The 20,421-nt window shown below is 47.0% G+C and overlaps 2 protein-coding genes across 5 annotated transcripts in view; one reads left to right on the plus strand and one right to left on the minus strand.

The window, feature by feature from the left end:
- GOLGB1 (golgin B1) overlaps positions 1-11,645 on the plus strand; it is a 67,679-nt gene extending 56,034 nt beyond the window's left edge. For all 4 annotated transcript variants that reach the window (XM_058191309.1, XM_058191307.1, XM_058191311.1 and 1 more), the window contains 7 exons: positions 203-258; positions 1,985-2,054; positions 2,384-2,523; positions 4,068-4,166; positions 4,706-5,033; positions 6,540-6,611; positions 9,836-11,645. In XM_058191309.1, the coding sequence (XP_058047292.1) occupies positions 203-258; positions 1,985-2,054; positions 2,384-2,523; positions 4,068-4,166; positions 4,706-5,033; positions 6,540-6,611; positions 9,836-9,972 (902 nt within the window). In that variant the 3' untranslated portion in view covers positions 9,973-11,645. The remainder of the gene's footprint in view (positions 1-202; positions 259-1,984; positions 2,055-2,383; positions 2,524-4,067; positions 4,167-4,705; positions 5,034-6,539; positions 6,612-9,835) is intronic.
- A 189-nt stretch (positions 11,646-11,834) lies between these two features.
- Positions 11,835-19,652, minus strand: LOC131202380 (olfactory receptor 5V1-like). Its single transcript, XM_058191313.1, has one exon. The coding sequence runs from the start codon at positions 13,723-13,725 to the stop codon at positions 12,721-12,723; it is 1,005 nt and encodes a 334-aa protein (XP_058047296.1). The 5' UTR covers positions 13,726-19,652; the 3' UTR covers positions 11,835-12,720.
- Between the last annotated feature and the right edge of the window lie 769 nt (positions 19,653-20,421).

The following is a 20,421-nucleotide window of genomic DNA, read 5'->3' on the forward strand; positions in this document are numbered from 1 at the left end:
TAGATGAAAAGCGAAACATTTTCAAGTAAAAAACCCCAAGGAAGTCCAGTTGCCTTTTGGAAAACAACTCTTTCATTGCAGCGTCAAGCCCCTTAGGAGAGCTACGCAGAGAACTAAAGAAGAAAGGATCTTAAGCTTGGATTTCTGAGATCAACTTATGCTTCTACCTTCCATAAAAAGTTGGCTGTTTTCTCTATTGCAGATCATTCTCAAGGCTTTGGAGGCCGTTATGGGGTGCAGAAAGACAGAGTGGACAAGGTAAATGGAGGTTGAACCTGGGGTGGGCTTAGCTGGGTCTTGATGGTTGTAAGAAAATGCTGAGGAGCACATCAACCCTGTTGTGCCTCGCTCGCCCCCCTTGCCACAGCCGGGCCCCTCTCATCTCCTGCCAGACATTGATAGTACAGAAGAATGTCCTGGCATGCCTCCAGCCCCCAGTCCTGGCACCATGCCCGGACAGTCTGAGCAAGACGAATGGCCTGACATGCCTCCAGCCCCCAGTCCTGGCACCATGCCCGGACAAACGGAGCAGCTGGGCCCCTCCCCCACAGCATGTGAGCCTGAGGAATATGAAGCCAGTCACGAGCTGGAATTACCAACAGCTGGGCTGGAATTACCAACAGCTGGAGGCTGGAGAGATCCACGCTTCCGGAGAATGGAGAGGCGACGTCAGCAAAAGGAAGGGAGGGGCAGGCCTGGATAAGTGCTGAGTCATGGAGCCACACCCCATGGCCTATATAAAGGATCTGCTTTCTGGCATTCCTTGAGTCAGGCAAAGTCTAATCTGGATTGCTGAAGTCACACCTTGGATTCCTGCCTGTCCTGAGGACTCTGATAGGACTTTGGCAGAGCTGCAGAGGCACGCTTGATACGGACTTCCCCGACCCGGCCATCAGAGGAGGAGTGGGACACGACAAACCCACTCAAATTCTCTACCACGAATGCTTCTGATTCTAGGCCCCTCTTGATTTCATTCTCCTGATATCAAGACTTCAGGAGAAGCTTCTCCAATCTTTTCCCCTGAAGATATGTTGGATTACAACTCCCATTCGTTAGAGCCAGGGTGTCCATAACTTCCTTCTATCCTTTGGTGGTGGATTTAGGCTACTTCGGGGATACACAGGGAAGTAAAAGAATGTCGAGATGTCATCCACTCCTGCATGATGAAAGCCCCACTGCTTGTTGTATGTCTGTCTTGCCTGGGGTCCATGTAAAATGAAAGTGGGAGAATCTGTGGGTCTGCGATTGAGCTCCATATTGGCTTTCTGGACCCTCTGCAACTAACATGGTTCTTCCATTCTTAAATTGGTGCCATTAAGCTGCATTGTAGCCATTTCCAACCTGACCTAAAAGGGAAAAAAATCTTCAGGTTTTTCAGGGAGAGGATAAATCAGGAATGAGTGTAATAAATCTAGATTAGTTTGCCAACTGGAGCAACTTGAAGATATGTGGACTTCAACTTCAGTGCTAGTGGAGAAACAACTGATGATATTCCATAGATGGGCCAGGAAATGTCTGCAAGACAACAACCAAGCTCAGAGAGCATCAAGGGCCTCACAGTCCTCCCCCCTCCCCCTCCCCCTCTTCCTCCAACCCCATTCTCTTCAAGCACTAATGACATTACCTAGTTTGGTAATGAAACATCTGCAAGAAAACTACAAAGCTCAGAAAGCACAGAAGACTCCACAGTCGTTGTTGTCCTCCTTCTCCTCCTCCCTTCTAGCATGGATGATGTAACCTAGTTGGGTCATGAAACATCTGCAAGAAAGCCACCAAGCTGAGAGAGCACCAAGGACCCCATGGTCCTCTTGCTCCTCCTCCTCTTTCTGTCCCTCTACTTTGCAAACTCCCCTCCCCTCCAGCATTGATGATGTTACCTAGTTGGATCATGAAATGTCTGCAAGAAAACCACCAAGCTCAGAGAGCACCAAACCCTGGGCTACAAACATTGTCTTTTTTTGGTTTCCCTTGACTTCTCTTGCAGAGTGCTGCTGGTTTTGGTGAAATGGAAGCTCCCATTTCTTCATATCAGAAGACAAAACCTGTAGAAGCTGGTAAGTTCATCCATGGACACCTGGGAAGAAGGGGAAGATCTCACAGAGAGCAAAAAATGCCCTTTTCTCATCCCTGGCAAGACGTACAGGGATGTGGAATATGGAATCAATTCTGGGAGTTGAAGTCCAAGGTCTTAAAGTGGCCACGGTTGGACACCTCTGGTTTAAGGAGAGACTGGAAGTTTCATAGCACTTTTCTGAAGATCAGTCAATCAGAGGACTTATACAATCCCACCAGGGACAATTCCGTGTCTCCTTTTGATTGGAGATGGAGGAAGCTCCTTCTCACAATTCTGAAATCCCTCAATTGACCTTCTTGTTGGAAACAGCTTCTGCTGGGATGGGTAACTTGAGACAACGTTTTGAAAACATGGCCAAGACTGCAGAGGAAGAGAACAAGAAGAAGGCAGAAGAGGAACGAACCCGTCGCCAGGCCCGGGAACTTCAGGAAACGCAAGAGAAGTCAAAGGTGAGGATCTTGAGTCTTGACTAGGTAGGTTCTCCATCATTCAACTTAACCCAGGTTTAGGGTCAATTGTCAGGGTTCCGATGGATGCCCTAATTAAATCATGAGCCTCGAGCCAAACTTCAAAAGAAATCCAGTTATTTATTAAGAGCTTCAAGTCAGCACATTCCAAGTGAAGTCAACTCTGACCCCACGTAATTTACGGCCCAGACTTGACCCTTTTTCCTCCCTTCCACCAGGGTGTGTCATCAATCACATTCTCCAATGGAGCAATTTCGTGGGTTGTAGAGATCACTCCCCTCCAGCCGCTGTAGGTAACCCTGGGAGATAGCCTTGAGAGAGATATGTCTGGAATGTGCTTTTATTTTTGGCTGCCATGCTGCTTTGCTGTTTTCCCATCCCCCTTGCCTATGGCAACTTGAGAGCAGAGACCAGGGATGTTTTGTGAGTTGACCTCGGTCTCTAGGGTTAAGTCCTTCTTGGTTTAGGATTACATTTTGATCATGTAACATTCATGTGATTGCAACGGTTGTAAGTGTGAAAAATAATCACAAGTCATTTTGTCCCAGTGCTACTGTATCTTCAAACGGTCACTAAATGAATTGTTGCAACTTGAAGGCTACCCATTCTCTTCAACCAATCAGAATAGAGCTAGAAGGGACCTTGGAGGTCTTCTAGTCCAGGGGTCTCCAACTTTAGCCACTTTAAGACTTGTGGACTTCAACTCTCAGGATCTTTGCTGGCTGGGGAATTCTAGGAGTTGAAGTCCACAAGTCTTAAAAGGATCAAGGTTGGAGACCCCTGTTCTAGTCCAGCCACCTGTTCAAGCAGGAGACCCTAGACCCTAAACCATTTAAAAACCTCCAGTGAGGTGTTGGCAACTTCTGGTGGCAAGTTGTTCCACTGATTAATTGTCCTCGCTGTTAGGAAGGTTCTCCTTAATTCCTGGTTGCTTCTCTCCTTGATGAGTTTCCGTCCGTTGTTTTTGGTCCTATACCCTGAGGGGCTTTGGAATATAAGTTGACCCCCTCCTCTTTGTGGCAGCCCCTCAAATACTGGGATACTAAGCCATCTGAGGGGCCAAGAAATTCAGAAGACCAGGTGATCTCTACCCTGAAGGACCTCATCAGAGTCTCATCCCCCTCTTCATGCAGATGGACATGTTTCCTTGGGAAACACAGGGACACTTAGTACTCTTTGTGTTAGCTATTTCTTCTGCAATGGAGGAAAATCCAAGAAAGGTTGGCCGGCAGAAAAAAAAAGGGCCTCTGGTGGCTCAGCAGACTGTCTGTTATTAACACAGCTGCTTGCAATTACTGCAAGTTCAAGTCCCACCAGGCCCAAGGTTGACTCAGCCTTCCATCCTTTATAAGGTAGGTAAAATGAGGACCCAGATTGTTGGGGGCAATAAAAGTTGACTTTGTATATAATATACAAATGGATGAAGACTATTGCTTAACACAGTGTAAGCCGCCCTGAGTCTTCGGAGAAGGGCGGGGTATAAATGCAAATAAAAAAAAAATTGCTGGATGTTTTCCTCCTTTAAGGGAATGAAGAAGAATGACGAGCGAGATTGGAGCCCTCCATCGGTGCCTGGACAGACACCCCAAAGGGGCAGCCTGCCCCCTCTGCCTCCCCAACACCAGGTAGGGAGACCGAATGAGTAACGTCTGAATGGGAATCCAAGGGTGCGATGTTGCTACCATCAAGGGGAACAGGCTTACAGAGCCCTTGGTTTCCAGACAGCTTCTGTGCCTCTGAGGGTCCCCTGCTGCTCTCTGAGCTTGGCTGTTTTCTTGCAGACATTTCGTGACCCAACTAGCTAACATCATCATGGCACCAGTGACTTAGTTGGGTCATGAAATATGAAATATTTGCAAGACAATATCCAAGATCAGAGACCATCCAGGACCCCACAATCCTCCTCTTCCTCTTCCTCCTCTTCCTCCTTTTCCTCCTCCTCCTCTTCCTCCTCCTCCTCCTCCTCCTCCTCCTCCTCCTCCTCAATTATGGTCATAAGTCGAGGATTACCGGCATCATATAGTGTGGACTATTGCTGTCTGAATTTATGCATGAACTGTTGTCCTAGGTGGGTGTTCCATCAAGTCAAATTCTGGTTCCTCCAGAAAAAAGTAGACTTGATGGGAAGCAAGTTTGTCGAGGGACGTGGTTCTTCTTTTCCCAGGAAGAAGAGGAAGAGGAGGAGCCCCCTGTTCTTCCTCCACGGAGCCTGGACTTACAAGGTGACCCCAGAGAGCCTCCTCCTCTCCCACCTTCTGGCCACCAGGAACAGGAGCAGCCCATCTATACGGAAAGCATTGAGGATGGAGATAATTATGAGGAGGTGGTTGAAAATGTGGACTACGAGGAACCTCCTCCCTTAGTTGACGACAAAGGGGGGGATTATGAAGAAATGCCGGACCACAAGCACACCTCCAAAGATGATGGTGCTGAGGTGGACCAGGACTATGAGGAACTCTGCAGCGGCCAGCCTGGAGGAATGACTTCTTCAGGTGAGAGAAGCAGAGCAAGTTGGTTGAGTAGGTTGAACTTTACCTTCATGCTGGAGACTCAAGTCTTGACGTAAATGTGTAGTACGTGCTGATCGTTGCTTAATAAAAGCTCGGCTAGAGAAAGTCACTTCAGAACATAAGAGCATGTTACGACTTTCCTCTCTTAAGGAGGTCCAGCTGGTGGGATCAAAAAGCAGGGCCTTCTCTGTGGTGGCTCCTTTCTTGTGGAACATCATCCCTGCGGAGATAAAACTGGTCCCACTAGTCTTTCCAAATGCCCCGAAACCCTGGTTTTGCCAGCGGTCCAGGGAACCCCAAAGAATGATATGGAGCCCATCAAGTGGCTGGTTTGATTGCTGTCACCTGTGGATGAGGGTTTATATTTGGGGTTTTATTTCTGTAAGGCATCTACAGTTCCTATGTGTTGGGCAGATATATAAAACTTAATAAATAAATAGGTTGGATTTGAGGACGAGACTGCCTTTGGAAGAATGATCCCAGTTCCCCAGCCAGGTCCCCTTTTAAGAGTTTCCCAGTTCCCTCAGAATGCAGGACACAGAATAATTAAACCACAGGAAGACAAATTCCCTTTGAACATCACAAAAAAGTTTTGCAAGGGTAAGAGCAGGAAGGGAAGGGGTAAATTATTCAACAGTCTGAAGCATTGTTGGTAGCAGATTAAGAGAGTTACAGTGTTGGAAGGGACCTTGGAGGTCTTCTAGTCCACCCCCCCCCGGCTTAGGCTGGAAACCCTACACCACTTCAGACAAATGGTTGTCTAATCTCTTCTTTAAAACTTCCAGTGTTGGAGTGTTCACAATTTCTGGAAGGTAGCTGTTCCACTGGTTAATTGTTCTGTCAGGAAATTCCTCGTTAGTTCTAAGTTGCTTCTCTCCTTGATTAGTTTCCACCCATTGCTTCTTGTTCTACCCTCAGGTGCTTTGGAGAATAGTTAGACTCCCTCTTCTTTGTGGCAACCCCTGAGATATTGGAACACAGCTATCATGTCTCCCCTAGTCCTTCTTTTCATTAAACTAGACATACCCAGTTCCTGCAACCGTTCTTCATATGTTTTAGCCTCCAGTCCCCTAATCATTTTTGTTGCTCTTCTCTGCACTCTTTCTAGAGCCTCAACATCATTTTTTACATCGTGGTGACCAAAACTGAATGCCGTATTCCAAGTGTGGCCTTACCAAGGCCTTATAAAGTGGCATTAACCCTTCACGTGACCTCGATTCTACCCCTCTGTTAATGTAGCCTAGAACTGCATTGTCTTTTTTTCACAGCTGTATGACTCTTCTGGCTCATATCTAAAGTGATTGTCCACTAGGACTCCAAGATCCCTCTTGGAATATATCCCTCTGTGATTGATGTGCCTTGATTTAAATTCTTGCACCATTGAGTGTGGGAGCAGTTGAGCTTCAACTCTGTTTTCAAGTTAAGAGGCAGGATCGTTCAGACAGTGGTCATAATAAGATACCTCATCTCCACTCTTTTCTTTTTCAGGTGTTGAAGAGCACATATATGATGTGAGTGAAGGAAGCCTCTCTGCTCTGGCCCTCTATGACTATCAAGGAGGTAAGTCAATTGTTCTGGATAATGGGGAGTGGGAACCACATGGAGGGGACTATGATGGGTGAGGAATAACAGAATTGGAAGGTACCTTGGAGGCATTCTAGTCCAGGGGTCTCCAACCTTGGTCCCTTTGAGACTTGTGGACTTCAACTCCCAGAGTTCCTCAGCCAGCTTTGCTGGCTGAGGGACTCTGGGAGTTGAAGTCCACAAGTCTTAAAGGGACCAAGGTTGGAGACCCCTGTTCTAGTCCAACTGCTGCTCAAGAAGGAGACCCTATACCAGAGGTCTTCAAACATTTTTTTTATTTATTTATTTGATTTTTATACCGCCCTTCTCCCGAAGGACTCAGGGCGGTGTACAGGCAACAATAAAATACAGAACACCACAATATACCATTTAAAATACGAATTAAAAAACTTATTATAATTAGCCTAAAACCTTAAAATTTATAAAACCAAACCCCATTTAAAATTAATAGAGAATTTAAAATCGATAAAATTTATGTAATTTAAAATTTAAAATTTAAAATATAAAATTTAAAATTTAGGCCAGCCCCGCGCGAATGAAAAGATATGTCTTCAGTTAAGCGGAAGTCGAAGGTCAGGTATTTGGCGTAAACCGGGGAAGCTGGTACCGAGGTGTGGGAGCCCCCACAGAGAAGGCCCTTCCTCTGGGGGCCGCCAGCCGACATTGCTTGGCGGACGGCACCCTGAGAAGTCCCTCTCTGTGAGAGCGTACGGGTCGGTGGGAGGCATGTGGTAACAGCAGGCGGTCCCGTAAGTACCCAGGCCCTAAGCCATGGGGCGCTTTAAAGGTCGTAACCAACACCTTAAAGTGCACTCCGGAGGCCACAGGTAGCCAGTGCAGTCTGCGCGGGAGGCGGTGTTACGTGGGAGCTCGAAGCTCCCTCTATCACCAGCGCAGCTGCATTCTGGACTAACTGAAGCCTCCGAGTGCACTTCAAGGAGCCCCATGTGAGAGCATTACAATAATCCAAGCGAGAGGTAACGAGCGTGAGTGACTGTGCACAAGGCATCCCGATCAAGGAAGGCGCAACTGCGAACCAGGCGAACCTGGTGGAAGGCCCTCCTGGAGACGGCTGTCAAATGATCTTCAAACGACAGCCGGTCATCCAGGGGGACACCTAAGTTGCGCACCCTATCCTTTGGGGCCAATAACTCCCCTCCAACAGTCAGCCGCGGCTGCAGCTGACTGAATCGGGGTGCCGGCATCCACAGCCACTCCGTCTTGGAGGATTAAGCTTGAGCCTGTTTCTCCCCATCCAGACCCGTCGGCTTCCAAACACCGGGACAGCACTTCAACAACTTCATTGGGGTGGCCGGGGTGGAAAAATACAGCTGGGTGTCATCAGCGTACTGTTGGTATCTCACCCGAAGCCACTGATGATCTCACCCAGCGGCTTCATATAGATGTTGAACAGCAGGCGAGAGAATCGACCCTGCGGGACCCCACAAGTGAGGCACCTCGCGGCCGACCTCTGCCCCCTGTCAACACCGTCTGCGACGGTCGGAGAGATAGGAGGAGAACCACCGATACGGTGCCTCCCACTCCCAATCCCCCAACCGGCGCAGCAGGATACCATGGTCGATGGTATCAAAAGCCGCTGAGAGATCTAATAGGACCAGGGCAGAGGTACCCCTGTCCCTGGCCCGCCAGAGATCATCTACCAATGCGACCAAAGCTGTTTCCGTGCTGTATCCGGGTCGAAGCCGGACTGGAACGGGTCTAGATAGACAGTTTCATCCAGGTATTGGGGTAGCTGTCGCGCCACAGCACTCTCTACAACCTTCGCAACAAAGCGAAGGTTGGAGACTGGACGATAGTTACCCAAAATAGCTGGGTCCAGGGAGGGCTTCTTGAGGAGGGGTCTCACCACCGCCTCTTTCAAGGCGGCAGGGAAAACCCCTTCCAACAAAGAAGCGTTGATAATCCTCTGGAGCCAGCCTCGTGTCACCTCCTGAGTGGCCAGTACCAGCCAGGAAGGACACGGGTCCAGTAAACATGTCGTGGCGTGAAGCCTCCCCAACAACCTGTCCACGTCCTCGGAGCCACAGGGTCAAACTCATCCCAAACCGGTTCAACAAGGCGTGTCTCCTCTCTCGCTTGGATCATCCCAATTTCGGTCCAGACCGTCCCGGAGCTGAGCGATTTTATCGTATAGATAACCACTAAACTCCTCGGCACGTCCTGCAAGGGTCATCCCGCACCTCCTGATGAAGGAGGAGCGGTCACCAAACAGGGCGGCCGGGCGGTTATCTGCCGGCGCAATGAGGGTGGGCGTGGGCGCCTCGCCTCCTCATTGCCACCAGGTAGGTCCTAGAATAGGACCTAACTAGTGTCCGATCAGCTTCGGAACGACTGGACCTCCAGGTGCTCTCTAGGCATCTTCTCCGGCGTTTCATCTCCCTCAGCCCCTCAGAAAACCAAGGGGCCGGACGAGATCTGCGCCGGGTCAGAGGCCGCAAAGGCGACACGGTCCAGGGCCCCAGCCGCGGCCTGTTCCCAGGCCGCGACTAGTTCCTCGGTCGTGCCGCGGGCCAGATCCTCAGGGAATGGCCCAAGCTCCGTCAGGAACCTCTCAGGGTCCATCAGGCGCCTGGGACGGAACCAACATATAGGCTCCGTCTCCCTGCGGTGGTGAGTGGCGGTCCGGAAGTCTAGGCGAAGGAGAAAATGATCAGACCATGACATAGGTTCTGTCACTAAATCACCTAACTCCAGATCATTTAGCCACTGTCCAGAGATATAAATCAGATCCAGCGTGCCTCCCCCCATGTGTGTAGGGCCATCATTTACTCGAATCAGGTCCAAGGCCGTCATGGAAGCCTGGAACTCCCGAGCTGCAGTCGATAACAAACAAACATGGATTGACCTGTGGACTTCAACTCCAAGAATTCTCCAGGCAGCTATGTTTTCAAGAAGAGCAATCCAAGGCTGCCGGTATGCTTCGGTGCTGATAAAGCTATGCTGGCTGGAGAATTCTGGGAGTTGAAGTCCCCAAGTCTTAAAGCTGCCAAGTTTGAAGACCTCTGCCCTATACCGTTCCAGACAAATGGTGGTCCAATTTCTTCTTGAAACCCTGCAGCGATGGAGCACCCACAACTTCTGGAGGAAAGTTTTTTCACTGATTAACTGTTCTAACTGTCAGGAAGCTACTTACTCCTGGTCTGAACAAGTGTTAAGACCTTCTCCATTTTTTTTCCCAGAGGGGGATGATGAGATTTCCTTTGACCCTGGAGATACCATCACATCCATCGAGCGGGTGGATGAAGGCTGGTGGCGTGGATCTTGCCATGGCAGAGTTGGCCTATTCCCCGCTAACTATGTGAAGCTCCTTCCTTGAAGTTCTGCCCTACGGTGGGCACCCACCCCTCGCTTCTCCAGTACCCTTACTTGCTGTGTGACACAACAGACCACAACCCTGCCCCGAGATAGGGGAAGTGGAGATGACCTGTCTCCTCTTGCATGGAACAATCAGATGCTTCCCCTTCCTACAGCAATTGTACATCACCAGGATCTGTCCTCATAATATAACAGATTAACAAAGTTGGAAGGGACCTTATAGGTCATCTAGACCAACTCCCCCCCGTCAATCAGGAGACCCTGCACCATTTCTGACAAATGTCAGTCCAATCTTTTATTGGAAGTCTCACGTGATGAAGCTCCCACAACTTCCGGAGACAACTTCTGTTCCACTTGTGGATTCCTCTCACTGTCAGGAAATTCCTCCTTATTTTCAGATTGCTTCTCTCCTTATCAGTTTCCATCCATTATTCCTTGTCTGGCCTTTGGGTGCCTTGGAAAATAGCTTGACCCCCTCCTCTCTGTGGCAGCCCCTCAAATATTGGAAGATGCTCTCATGTCTCCCCTGGTCCTTCTCTTCACTAGACTAGCCAGGCCCAGTTCCTGCAACCGTTCTTCATATGTTTTATTTTCCAGTCCCCTCATCATCCTGGTTCTCTGCACTTTTTCTAGAGTCTCAACATCTTTTTTATAGTCTGGTGACCAAAACTGGATGCAGTACTCTAGGTGCAGTCTTACTAGGGCTTTATAGAGTGGTATTAGGACCTCACTTGATCCTGATTGTATCCCTCTGTTAATGTAATTTAGGATTGCATTGGCTTTTTTGGCTGCCACTGCCCACTGCTGGCTCATATTTAGCAGATTGTCCACTAAGACTCCGAGATCCCTCTCACAGTCACTGCTATTAAGCCTGGTGTCAGGGTTCCAAGGAACACCCCCAATTTTCTTTCTTACTTCTTAATTGCCACCTGGTTTCCCCCAGTTTATATGTATGCTTTTGGTTTTTCTTACCTAAGTGTAAGACTTTATTTTTCTCTACATTGAATTTCATTTTGTTAAGATAGGCCCTAGTGTTCAAGTCTGTCAAGATCCATCTGTATCTTGAGCCTATCTTCTAGCTATTCCTGCCAGCTTAGTATCATCTGCAAATTTTAGAGTTCCCCTTCTATTCCCTCATCTAAGTCATTTATGAAGATATTGAAGAGTCCCGGGCCTAAGACGGGACCCACTGCTTACTTCTCTCCATGTAGACTTGGACCCATTAAGGACTACTCGCCCTGCCTGTGGCAAACAGAGGAAGCGCCATATTAAACCATAAGCGACATCAAAATTATTTAAATCCAAAGGTGTTTAATTTCCCAGTTACATGTCAATGTATGAGATAACATCCAATCTGCAAATTGATAGCTACAAAATGCAACGGCATCTGGTGATCTTACTGGTTAGCTCAATTCTCATTTGTTGGAAGGAAAATCCATCTGGTTTTGTCCCAAGCTGGGAGAAAGACGCTGGAAACAACGTGGAGACTCATTGGAAAGGAAGTTTATTGGTGAACAGAACCACACAGAGAGACAGTTCTGGGTCAGCTGAACAATTAGCTAGATGAGTGCCAGGATTTTTATACGGGTCCTGAAATGCTGCTTGGTGTGTGTGTGTGTGTGTATGTGTGTTGTGCAATGTCTGAAATTCCCTTAGCAAATTGTGCAATGTAGTGAGCTCTGTGTCTTCTAGTGGTAGTGGGTTTATCTTATTATGCCCTGAATGGTCAGGTTCTGTTCTTAGAATTTTTTTAAAAATTTGAATTTCTATCCCGCCCTTCTCCGAAGACTCAGGGCGGCTTACAATGTGTTAAGCAATAGTCTTCATCCATTTGTATATTATATACAAAGTCAACTTAATTGCTGGGTCCTCATTTTACCTACCTTATAAAGGATGGAAGGCTGAGTCAACCTTGGGCCTGGTGAGACTTGAACTTGCAGTAATTGCAAGCAGCTGCTGTTAATAACAGACAGACTTAGTCTGTTGAGCCACCAGAGGCCCATTTGGGTGGAGGAGAATGTAAATTTTTAATCCCATCACTGGAGGTGAAAGTTTTGTGAATAGGCTGGCCCAATCTTTCTTAATGGGCACAAAATATCTGCTGGGGGCTATTAAGAAAGACTGGAGTCTGCTTTCTGTCTTTAAGAGCATCTTTCTCCATTTGTCCTTTAGGGAAATACAATATTCTGCCTTTTTAATACCCCCCCCAAATATTTCATTCTTCTAGGAGGGGTAGGGGCTTCTCACACATTGGAGGTTCTTAAATTTTATAACCTTGGAGGTTGCAAGTGGAACAGTCTTCCCACAGCGTTCATTCATTCATTCATTCATTCATTCATTCATTCATTCATTCATTCATTCATATTCTATAGTCGCCCATATTCTAAAGTGACTCTGGGCATCTCATGGTGTTGCACAATGGAAATGAAACCCATGTTGATGCTTCAATTGTGTAGGGTTCTGATTGAACTGAAACTTCCCTGAGATCTTTCTGAAGGAAGAGGTCTTGGCGCTCCATATTGAACACAACAAGACAAACTGGAGATGCTGAACCTTAATAAAGTCCCACTAAAAAGAAATAAGTAGAACTATCTGGGATGGGTGGGGAATTCTGGGAGTGAAAGTCCACATATCTTCAAGTTGCCAAGGTTAAGGAGCTTCTGGTTCAGAGGTTGTCATGCTGGCTGGAGAATTCTGGGAATAGAAGTCCACATATCTTCAAACTGCCAAGTTTGGTAAAAACACTGTCCTAACCATTCAGAAGTTTTTGTAGGGCCCCTTTGACCTCCTTGTTTCTGAGGCTGTAGATTAGGGGGTTCAGCATGGGGGTGACGACACAATATAGGATGGAGACCAGAGTATCCACTCCCAAGGAGTAGCCCGCATTGGGACGGTTGTAATTCAAGATGGCCATCCCAAAGTAGATGAGGATCGTAATCAAGTGGGCAGCACAGGTGGAGAAGGTCTTTCTCCTTCCAGTGCTAGAACGGATCCTCAGAATTGTAGATAAGATGTAGACATAGGAAATGACAACAAGGAGGAAAGGAGAGACTCCTACAAAGACTGTTGTTATATGAAGAGCTACTTCATTGACATAGGTGTCACTGCAAGCAATTTTCAAGAGTGGGGGAACGTCACAGAAGATGTGATGGATCTGGTTGTTTCCACAGAAGGCCAAATCAGTGGCCAGGGCAATGTGAATGGTAGAGTTAACCATGCCCCAGATCCACGAAGCCGTAGCCAGAGGGACTCGCACCCACTTACTCATCAGTTGAGAATAGTGCAAAGGTTTGCAGATGGCCGCATAGCGGTCATAGCCCATCACAGCCAGCAGGGCGCACTCAGTTCCTGCAAAGGTCATCAGAAAGAACATCTGGGCCATGCACTCGTTGTAGGAGATGGTGGGCTGTTGGCGCAGGAGGTTCACCAGGATGGTGGGGAGGGTGACCGAGGAATAGCAAATGTCTAAGCAGGACAAATGGCTGAGGAAATAGTACATGGGACTGTGGAGGCGTGAATCCAGCTGGATCAAAATGAATATCATTGAGTTGGCCATCAAGGTGATGAGGTAGATGGCCAGAAAGAGCAGAAAGAAGAAAGGTTGACCTCTGGGCATGCCAGAGAAACCCAGGAACAAGAACTCAGTCACCTGCAGGGTCTGATTGACACCTTCCATGAGGTCCATCAAAGTTAGCTGCAAGGAACAGATGGGAAAACAGCAGAATTTAGGAGGGAGCAATGGAAATGTGCACATTCCTTGTAATAACTGTGACACACAATAAAAACATCATCATTCGCTATCACCTTCCCATTAATTAAATTAAAAAAGACTGCAGTCATTAATTCCTCTTAAAAGAGACAAGCTGAGCTGGTTCTGCTTTGGGGAAAAAAAGCAGAAATGGATTTCCTGATCCATTGACTTCAATAGGAGCAGGAAATTTGCCTGAAAATTGACTCTTTGACTGATATTTAGGCTGACTATGAAATTGACTATTTCCTGGTTCAAAGGTTGAGATCAGGGGAATAGCAGCACAATTCCTTTTTCCAAAGCAACTGCAGAGGGATCCATTCACTTACTTGGGGTCCTCTCTTCACGGCCTCTGGAGTTTGGAGGTGAGAGAGTGAAATTGCTCTTTCTGGTTACTCAGAAGAAAGCAGCATCTCCAACTGTTGAGCGTCAAGAGTGTCACCCATCTCTGGGTGGTTTCATTGCTGGTGGAGTCTCATGGGAGACCAAGGACAAGCAACTGGGTGGGATAGTCTGGAATCAAACTCAGGACCCCAAAACCCATAACCCAGCCTCACTGCAGTATTTGCGTAACCGTGTGGACCGGAGGCATTCTCTCCAGACTATAGTAGGAGGGAGGGATTCCATTCCTTTTTATACATTTTGGGAAAGGAGGAAAAAGTGATACAGTCATACAGATGCATAAAGAATAGGTGATGTGAATTTAGACAGTGACAATAATCAAACCTCAAGTTCATTCTATACTCTTCTGCTGTTACTATCATCAAGAAAAAAAATATTGTCCTAGTAACAAATAAAAATATCTGTTACATTTCCATAGAAGGATTGATAGAGCTGACTGAGAATGGGAAGTTTTCTGAGAAATGAGGACTTCACGATTGCCCCAAGTTACCCACGTTCTTTCTGTGTTTCTCTTTGGCTCCCACACATCCTTTCCTCTAAGAATTTGTTAGTTTTTGGGGGAAGATTTAAAATCACAGCCTTGAGAAGAACCTTCACAAGTTTCTCCAAGACCCTCTGGAGTGACCGAACGTTGCTTTGCATGGTTAGCCTTCATGGAGGGGGAGGGAGATGCTCCCGGGGATGTTCATGGTCCTTTCAGTGAGTGGGGGGCAGTTCATGACAGCCATGTCCCTCCAGTTAACTCTCCCCAAAAGCATTTTGACACATACGTTAAATGTGAATTGACATCCCAACAAGTCTCCCCCTCTCTTGGTAAGTGGGTTGTGTGAAGTAGCAACCATCAAGAGGTGGTCCTCCTGGAATTTCTTCTGTCTCTCCCTGCAACCACACTTCAAACTCATCCAGGTGACCCCAACCCTCCTTTAGATGGACCAGTGAGATGCTCATTTCTTGCTTTGATCAATGATCACCCATGTTGGTCCTCAGGAGAAATCCAGGACCAGTCTGAGCTTCTTCTCCTGGCCAGCAAACCCTCCTCTGGAATTTCTCTTCCTCTCCTCACCCCCCAAAACTCCGTTGCTTCCCCTCCACTGCTAGGCTCTTCCCAAATTCCTTTCCTTCACATGCAACTTCTTTCTCAAACCCATGTAGAAAGGGGTTTTCACTGGTGTGTGTGTGTAAAGAGAGTTTAAGAGGCATGGGGAGTTTGGTACTCAATAAATGACCCGAAGAGTCCCATCCCAAAATATTTGACTTGACACCAAGAAGTGAATATTCATCATTCTCATCTTTATGGTCAGGAGGTCTCCAGGGAGAAGGTCCAGGTCCTTGGCTGCCTCCTCACCACCAATACTTTATTTTAGATTTTTTCCCCCTCTCTCTGACATCAGAAAAGAACGAGACTTTATTGAAAAATCTGAATCAGATGCCATTTATGAACCTTAGAGAGTGACAAAAAGATTGATTTAAAAAGGGTGCACGATAAATCTCTCCTTCAGCATCCCACTCACCAAGGTACCCTGCTGCAGAAGGACCCAGGTCTGAGGTCCTTTGCTAGGTCCTTTCTTTGTGGCTTCCTCACCTTGTAACAGCCTCCAGAATGAAGCTGGCATGTCCTGCTGCTCTTCCTCCTTCTGCTGCTGAATCTTTCCCAGTGACTGTCTATGGGGTCCACTGGTGCTACCGAGAAGGGGAGTGGGAGACAAAGAGAGGGAGGGATTTGCACGCTCTCCCTGGTCTCCTCTTCTGACTTGAGGAGGTCTCTCCTTCCTCCTCTGAGCCTCTTTGTGGTATCAGATGCCCCAATCCTGTGTCATCTGGTTGAAGAAGAGAGATGATTTGTACAGCATCTGAATGTCCCTCGAGATCAACATGCACCACAAGGAGAAATGTGAAGTAGTTGCACATGAGGGATTCCTCCCTGCGAAGGTTGGAGTGAAGGGCAAAGAGTGGGAGCCAAAGCTTAGGACAACCTCCATTCCCAGAAGGAAAGACTCTCAAGAGAGAACTGAGTATCTTCTGTTTTTCCTAAACCCAGAACATCAATTTTCTTAGGTTAGCATCTTCTACATGTATTGGAGTTTAGTTCCCATAACGTCTCAGTCTGCGTGGCTGGGCATTATTGGTATTCAACACCAACTTTGGAGGGTCCCAGATAGGTAAAGCCTTGTAGGAGAGAACTTTAGATCTGCAATGGAACCATAGAGGTAGACATCTCCACCGTTATTTCTTTGCCACTTCAGTTCTTCTGTATCATGGAGATGTGGTTAGATGATTTTTTTGTGGTCCTCTGCATTCTCTAGCACTTCCAAAGACTCTTGAAGGCAGAGTAGATAATCTTCAGTACAGTCAGCCTATTCTCCAGAGGACCAGAAGGCAGGAGAAGAAGCAACTGATGGAAACTAATCAAGGAGAGAAGCAACCTAGAACTAAGGAGGAATTTCCTGACAGTGAGGACAATTGATCAGTGGAACAGAAGTTGTCTCCAGAAATTGCAGGTCCTCCATCACTGGAAGTTCTTAAGAAGAGACTGGACAGCTACTTATCTGAAATAGTATAGGTTCTCCTCAGGGGTGAAATGTAAAATTTGTTACTACCAGTTCTGTGGGCGTGGCTTGGGGGGGTAATGTGACTGGGTGGGCGTGGCCAACTTTTTTTAAAAAAAAACTTTTAAAAGCATTTTTTCTACAACCTCTTCAGCCAAAGCTTTGCTGGCTGGGGAATTCTGGGAGTTGAAGTCTGCCAGGCTTCAAGTTGCCAAGGTTGGAGACCCCTGGACTAGATGGTGAGCTGTTGTGCTTTCCCTCCCAGGCCTCTGGTCTTGGGGGCGTTGAACCGATGTCTCAGGATGGTATGATGAATAGTTTCTGTTTCCCGCCCCTCTTTCCTGCAATTTAAGCAATTCCCTCCCACATTGGTTTATGGCAAGCTGGGATCTAGCAGAGCGATGCTGAAGGTGGAGATGGCAGTTCTGACAAAGAGTTCTCAGTTAACAAATTTTATTTTTTTTATTTTTACACCATTTTTTTTTTTGGTCACATTGGCTATTTAGAATTCCCAGCTTTAATATAAACAACTGTGCAGTCAAAGGACATCCTTGCCTCGTGGAAAATACTTTGAAAAATGTTTTGGAAATAGGTGGGAGAAAGTTCTCTAGATTTGTGTTGTTTTTCCATTCCCACCTTAAATGGTTAAACCAAAATGGGGACATAGGAAAGAAGGATATGGCCGGGAGAATCCCAGAGACACTGAGCAAATGAGCCATATTGAAGTTTGCAGTTACACAACCCCTCGTTTGGAAGAACAAAGTTGTCGGTCCATAGACAAGAATAAGCAGAGAAGATAGGAAGGCATAACATAACATAATAACAGAGTTGGAAGGGACCTTGGAGGCCTTCTAGTCCAACCCCCTGCCCAGGGAGGAAACCCTACACCATCTCAGACAGATGGTTATCCAACATTTTCTTAAAAATTTCCAGTGTTGGAGCATTCACAACTTCTGCAGGCAAGTCGTTCCACTTATTGATTGTTCTGTCAGGAAATTTCTCCTTAGTTCTAAGTTGCTTCTCTCCTTGATTAGTTTCCACCCATTGCTTCTTGTTCTACCCTCAGGTGCTTTGGAGAATAGTTTGACTCCCTCTTCTTTGTGGCAACCCCTGAGATATTGGAAGACTGCTATCATGTCTCCCCTAGTCCTTCTTTTTATTAAACTAGACATACCCAGTTCCTGCAACCGTTTTTCATATGTTTTAGCCTCCAGTCCCCTAATCATCTTTGTTGCTCTTCTCTGCACTCTTTCTAGAGTCTCAACATCTTTTTTACATCGTGGCGACCAAAACTGAATGAATATGTGGCCTTACCAAGGCATTATAAAGTGGTATTAACACTTCACGTGATCTTGATTCTATCCTTCTGTTTATGCAGCCTAGAACTGTGTTGGCTTTTTTGTTGGCAGCTGCTGCACACTGCTGGCTCATATCTAAATGGTTGTCCACTGGGAGTGGGAGGCACCGTTTATCGGTGGTTCTCCTCCTATCTCTCTGACCGGTCGCAGATGGTGTTGACAGGAGGGCAGAGATCGACCGCGAGGCGCCTTGTGGGGTGCCTCAGGGGTCGATTCTCTCTCCTCTCCTGTTCAACATCTATATGAAGCCGTTGGGCAAAGGTCATCAGTGGCTTTGGGGTGAGTTACCAGCTGTATGCTGACGATACGCAGCTGTACTTTTCCACCCTGGGCCACCCCAACGAAGCTGTCGAAGTGCTATCCTGGTGCCTGGAAACCGTACGGGTCTGGATGGGGAGAAACAGGCTCAAACTTAATCCTTCCAAGATGGAGTGGCTGTGGATGCCGGCACCCCGGTACAGTCAGCTGCAGCCGCAGTTGACTGTTGGGGACGAGTCATTGGCCCCAACAGAAGGGGTGCGCAACTTGGGCGTTCTCCTGGAGGAACGGCTGTCGTTTGAAGACCATTTGGCGGCCGTCTCCAGGAGAGCTTTTTACCAGGTCCGCCTGGTTCGCCAGTTGCGCCCCTTCCTTGACTGGGATGCCTTATGCACAGTCACTCATGCTCTTGTCACTTCTTGTCTGGATTATTGCAATGCTCTCTACATGGGGCTACCCCTGAAGTGCACTCGGAGGCTTCAGTTAGTTCAGAATGCAGCTGCGCGGGTGATTGAGGGAGCCACACGTTGCTCCCGTGTAACACCGCTCCTGCGCAGTCTGCACTGGCTTCCTGTGGTCTTTCGGGTGCGCTTCAAGGTATTGGTTACCACCTTTAAAGCGCTCCATGGCTTAGGGCCCGGGTACTTACGGGACCGCCTGCTGTTACCTTATGCCTCCCACCGACCCGTACGCTCACACAGAGGGGCCGGTTTAGCTCTGCCTGGTAAGGCCTGTTATTAAGAACACAAAGCCTGCAATTACTGCAGGTTCGAGCCCGGCCCAAGGTTGACTCAGCCTTCCATCCTTTATAAGGTAGGTAAAATGAGGACCCAGATTGTTGGGGGGGCAATAAGTTGACTTTGTAAATATATACAAATAGAATGAGACTATTGCCCTATACATTGTAAGCCGCCCTGAGTCTTCGGAGAAGGGCGGGGTATAAATGTAAACAAAAAAAACAAAAAAAAAAGAGGGTCTCCTCAGGGTGCCGTCTGCCAAGCAATGTCGGCTGGCGGCCCCCAGGGGAAGGGCCTTCTCTGTTGGAGCACCTACCCTCTGGAACGAACTTCCCCCTGGTTTGCATCAATTACCTGACCTTCGGACCTTTCGCCGTGAATTGAAAACACACTTGTTTATCCAAGCGGGACTGGCTTAATTTTTAAACTTTTTGAATTTTAATAATTTTAATTGGGGTACTTTTATGAATTTTATGGGTCAAATTTGACGGTTTTAAATTTTCGGCCATTTATTGAATATGTTATTTTAACTTTTGTCTTAATTTGTATATTGTACTGTTTTATTCTGGCTGTACACCGCCCTGAGTCCTTCGGGAGAAGGGCGGTATAAAAATCTAAATAATAAATAAATAAAATAATAGGACTCCAAGATCCCTCTCACAGGTACTACTATTGAGCAAGGTACCACATATACAGTACCTGTGCATTTTGTGTGGTTTTTTTTTTGCCTAAATGTAGAACCTTACTTTTTTCACTGTGGAATTTCATTTTGTTAGATAGCGCCCAATGTTCAAGTCTGTCAGAATCCTTCTGTATCTTGAGCCTATCTTCTGGAGTGTTGGCTGTTCCTGCCAGCTTGGTGTCATCTGCAAATTTGATGAGTTCCCCATCTATCCCCTCGTCCAAGTCATTGATGAAGATGTTGAAGAGTACTGGGCCTAAAACAGAGCCTTGGGGTACTCCACTGCATACTTCCCTCCATGTAGATGTAGTTCCATTGAGGACTACATGTTGAGTGCAGTTGGTTAGCCAGTTACGAATCCATCTGGTGGTGGTGCTGTCTAACCCACATTTTTCTACTTTATCTAGTAGTAGGTTATGGTCTACTTTATCAAATGCTTTACTGAAATCCAAGTAAATTATATCGACAGTATTACTCTGGTCCACTAATTTTGTCATTTTGTCACAGAATGCAATGAGATTAGTCTAGCATGATCTGTTTTTGACAAACCCATGTTGGCTTTTAATTATTACTTTGTTTGCTTCTAGGTGTTCAATGATTCATTGCTTGATTATCTTTTCCAGAATCTTCCCTGGTATTGAGATCAGGCTGATAAGTCTGTGGTCCTGGATCTGGTTTTTTTCCCCCTTTTTTGAAGATGTGAACTACATCAGCTCTTT

The sequence above is a fragment of the Ahaetulla prasina genome, chromosome 7 (assembly GCF_028640845.1).
Source record: "Ahaetulla prasina isolate Xishuangbanna chromosome 7, ASM2864084v1, whole genome shotgun sequence".
In the NCBI taxonomy this organism is placed as follows: domain Eukaryota; kingdom Metazoa; phylum Chordata; class Lepidosauria; order Squamata; family Colubridae; genus Ahaetulla; species Ahaetulla prasina.